The sequence below is a fragment of the Eimeria acervulina genome, genomic scaffold (assembly GCF_000499425.1).
Source record: "Eimeria acervulina Houghton genomic scaffold, Eah_scaff1036, whole genome shotgun sequence".
In the NCBI taxonomy this organism is placed as follows: Eukaryota; Apicomplexa; class Conoidasida; order Eucoccidiorida; family Eimeriidae; genus Eimeria; species Eimeria acervulina.
Genome location: NW_013549462.1, coordinates 1 through 4,213, shown reverse-complemented (window position 1 = coordinate 4,213; position 4,213 = coordinate 1). Strand labels below are relative to the sequence as shown.

At 49.0% G+C, this 4,213-nt stretch overlaps 1 protein-coding gene across 1 annotated transcript; it reads left to right on the top strand.

Annotated features, from left to right (window-relative positions):
* Nucleotides 1-1,520: 1,520 nt before the first annotated feature.
* Nucleotides 1,521-2,834, top strand: EAH_00054360 (hypothetical protein, conserved; the record flags this gene model as incomplete). The annotated part of the gene is made up of 1 exon (XM_013393948.1): nt 1,521-2,834. One exon carries the CDS (start codon nt 1,521-1,523, stop codon nt 2,832-2,834), a length of 1,314 nt encoding a protein of 437 aa, XP_013249402.1.
* Between the last annotated feature and the right edge of the window lie 1,379 nt (nt 2,835-4,213).

The window sequence follows — 4,213 nt, the reverse complement described above, 5'->3', positions numbered from 1 at the left end:
CTTGCGACCCCAACGATGGATGCGTGGGACGAGGAGACAAGAGGAAGGCACGGAGTGAGTGAAGTGCACTCCAATTAACCCATCCGTCAATAGGAACACAATGGAAGAAGGGAACTAAGGGGAGAAAGGGAAGATATTAAGGGGAACGAACGCTGCGATATTTCTCCTCATCGCATGCCGCAGCTTTGCGCTGCGTAGGAGCCTCCTCTCTCCTTTATTTTTGGGACACTGCATCCACTTTCCTTACCGAAGAGTGTGCAAGTGTATCGAGCGCACTTTATCGTTGCAGAAGAGCGTCGTGAAGGGGAATCGGACCAACAACTAGGGTGGAATTTCGCCATATTAGAGGAGTTATTGATCAGTCTTCAGGACTCTGGGTATAGTGTACTAAGGGCCAGGCGAAGGTGCAGAAAGGTTAGGTGTCGTGTTGTAACGCGCAGCTTGCCCTAACACCTGCTCCAACGCGACGCCATTTGCGAGTGCCCCCAACTACACTTTCAATACATGCACTAGAACTGTAAGTAGTAGGTAGTTGATTAACACCTACTTAGCCTTACTAAACGGTCTTCACGCAAGTGGAAATCCATATTTCAACTTCAGACAGACCATGCTACAGGTGAAACCTGTCATGAATTGCAAGGAACCTTGCTGTAACTCCTGCTCTACGGCTTCCCCTCAAGTAAGCATAACAAAACTCATTTTTCTGCATGCACTAGCACTGAAGACAATCGATAAACGCTAATAGCAAGTAGAGATGCATCGAGCGGCGTAGTTCAGGCAAACCATACTACGTCTACGCTGCTTCGCTGGAAGTGCATTGCACCTGGAAATAGCGATGCCTGTAGTTTTTCAAGAGCTTTGAACTGCCAGTTCACCAACGTCATTCTGCAGCAGGGTCACGAAAGCAGCTGGCCGTCTCAAATATAGTATTTGTACGCGCTCAGATTCAACTTTGCGGTCCCCCACCAATGCGAAACCAACCAAGGTATTCAGGTATTCAGGATTGGAATAGTGAATACGCTGAATGGTTTTACAGTAATATATTCCAAATTCATCCAACGCAAACGCAGCCGCCTTGCTCGGCACCCGCATGGACCAGCGGCATGTGACAGCCCCACTATTGCGAGCGCCTGCCACACGCGCCGCCCCTTACACCAATATGATAATCATGCAGGTCTGAATGTATCTCTAATGAATATTTAACGTTAATAATCCTTGTTCCTTTTCGTGGAGCAGTTAGTTGAGCTAAATATCTCGCGGATCTGGGGGCTCCACTGCTGTGGGCGGAGCTCAATCGGCTAGAGAGCAGGGAATCGAGCCATGCATGCCCCTATGTTTTATTGCTTTTTTTAGTTGGTCCTTATTGTTTTTCTGCCAAGGGCACAAGATTCATTGTCTTCGCTGATTCCATTCCAGCCGATTCATCCGTAGGCCACGGGATCATCGGCGCGAAGATCTGCTGGTAGCAGTGGAGTGTACTCTGTCCCATTAATGGTGACTACCATTAGAGTAAGACTCCGATGAAAGAAGTGCCATTGAATGCGGCAGAAGTCGGCGAGGCTCACGGAGGCAGCCCTCCGCACGAAGGCAGCGCTCCTGCAGGTTCCGCGAACGAAGGCGAAGTGATACGTAGTGGAGATGTTATGCTTAAGGAGGAGGGAGGCAATAACTTGACGATAGAGGGCCGAAATCCAGGTGAAAATGCGTTCGCCTTAATTGAAAGGAAATCCCTTGATCGAAAAGGACGGAAGTCATCCATTTTCTTGAAACTGCTGCCGTTGCTGTTGTTGGGTTTAGTTTTAATCGCAAAAAGGAAAATAATCTTCGGAGCGATTATGTATCTCACTTCCTCCGGTGACGACGATGATACACTGGCTAGACGACGAGTGCTGCCTGCTGTGACAATGAAGGGTCTTCTGCAATCTGAAGAGCAGTTTAAAGCAGCTGCTTCCGATTTTCAAGCCGCATGGCAGGCGTCCTCTCCAATTGTGAAGAAGGCCTTTACAAAGTATTTCGTACCTTCAAATAAGGACGATGAAGAGCCTACTGTTGACCCACTGGCGCTGTACAATAGGCACATAAATGGCATGCTGGGAGCTCCGCGACCCGATGCCACTGACGTCAACGCTCTTCAGGATCATAACTTGAATCTGCTTTTGTTGCGGGGAGTTTGCGGTGCCGCAGCGGAAATTCTGAAGAAGCTAAGAAATCTGGAAGTGCTGCACGCAGAGACGGGTGTTCCGGTGCCCGTGCTGGGTCTTGGGGAACCAATATGCTTGCCACCGTTGGAGGAGCTCATGGAGCAAGAGACCGACGGAGTAACCGCCCCCGAGTTTTCCCGTCAATTTGGCATAGTGGTTAAGGCTAAAGGCGAAACAAGTCGGGTGCCTAAACTGTTGGCAGATAGTCTGCGTGATTTGTTGTACGAAGGCCAAACTCTCGCGTCCATCTACGACGTACGGCAAAAATTTGAACCTTTCTTGACATTTCAAGGGCTTGGTAATGGACGATTGCCAGATAGGGAGTACCCGAAAATGCGTATCCGTTATTCTGGAGAGCAGTTTGACGTAGCCGGATTTTTCCTTCATGCTTTTTTGGACGTAGAGGGTCGAAGTGCTGTAGAACAGCTTTCTAGGTTCATTCAAACCACGGTCATACGGCAGTGGTGCACAAAACGAGCCATTGCTTTTGTGATGGAGCAACAATCGAATGCCACTCACTCCTTGAAACGTGAACTTGACCGCAAGAGAGCCTACATGCGAGGCATTACCAACTCTGGAGAAGAAACCATGGATCCTGAGAGTCTTCAAGCAATCGCGAGGTTCGTTCTGTAGTCCTTTCAATTCTGCTATAGCAGCGAGTGGTCTGCAACTACTTCCCGAACTAACTACCGAAGTTCATTTGCCTTGGGGTCGAAACCTTAGTATCTAGACAGCCTCTTCCCTCTGTGGTTGTGATGATGCGGGAATCCGATGACTGAGCCTGCTTCTTTAGGTATTCACATCATCCATCCATTGCATTCCATTGCATTCTCTGTTTTACCTCTCCTTAGACTGGTGGCCATCGTTAGGGTAACGAGTCACCTGCAGCTGACTCACTTGGCGTACGGTTTTCGTCATTGACGGTGTAGGGAGCCAAGTCTGAGTACAAAACAACTGTTTGGGGACCTCATAACTTATGTCAAATATAGTTTGAAAGTTTTTACGACACCCTGCAACAAATTAGAGGCACTTGGTGCCTGTAAGATATTTGGACAGGAACCGAACTGCATGCCTCTCGCAAATTTCGTTCTCAGTTCTTGGCAAATTCCTTTGTCTTGTTGACTCCAATTAAATAGGGGCAGGCTTAGCAGTTGATAGTGTTGCAGGAGCAACAAGCTGCCTCTGTTTGGCATTCATCATTAATTGCCACTGTGGTGCCCCACTGCCACCAGTTGTACAGCATAACACAAAGCGCTACGAAGCGAATATCCATAGAGCAAAAGGGACAGCCCTAGACAAGTGTGCTGAGAAGTGAATCTCCGTATCCTAGAGCAAAAATTAAAGACCTATGCTGAGGGGCGGAGGCTTGTACCAGTTGTGCATTTCTCCAGACACCGTTGCAGCTACTACGGTGGGCAGTGTTGACTATTGCTTTTCGCCTGGTTCTTTCTCTTTGCTTTTGCTGAAGATGACAGGGGAAAACCTACAGGTGTAATTGTAATCGCCCTACACACCACCCCTGTTGGACGGTCAGCCTCTTCTACATTTATCGGTTCTTAGGTCGCCGTTAACATTCCACTGGCATTAAAAAGCAATCCCTCAGTATGAATTGGCTGTCACCAGGTATCGGTATCAATTGGCCAGCCTTGAATTCAAGTTGCTGGGGATGCTCTATAGGGGCGGCAAAAGAGATAGTCAGAATGGCACAGGGGAAACTTGGTGAATTGGCAGAGATGCGTTGAAGTGAAACGGCTACGGGGAGCTTCCGTAAATAGGGAGTGAAGCCATGATATAGGGGCGCAAACAGTATAAGCTTGGGCCCTGGGGGTGGTGGTGGCCATGGGGCCGATGGAGGCTCTTCGGGCCCTGAGGGCCCCAGGGGTCCCCAGGGTACTTGGTGCCGCTGAGCCCCCTGCTGCCCCTGGGGCCCCCAGCGTTCTCCTTTATCTCACAAAACTAGAGCGTTCTAGTGTAAATATTACCTACATACTGCCACTGGGCGAATATTCCTT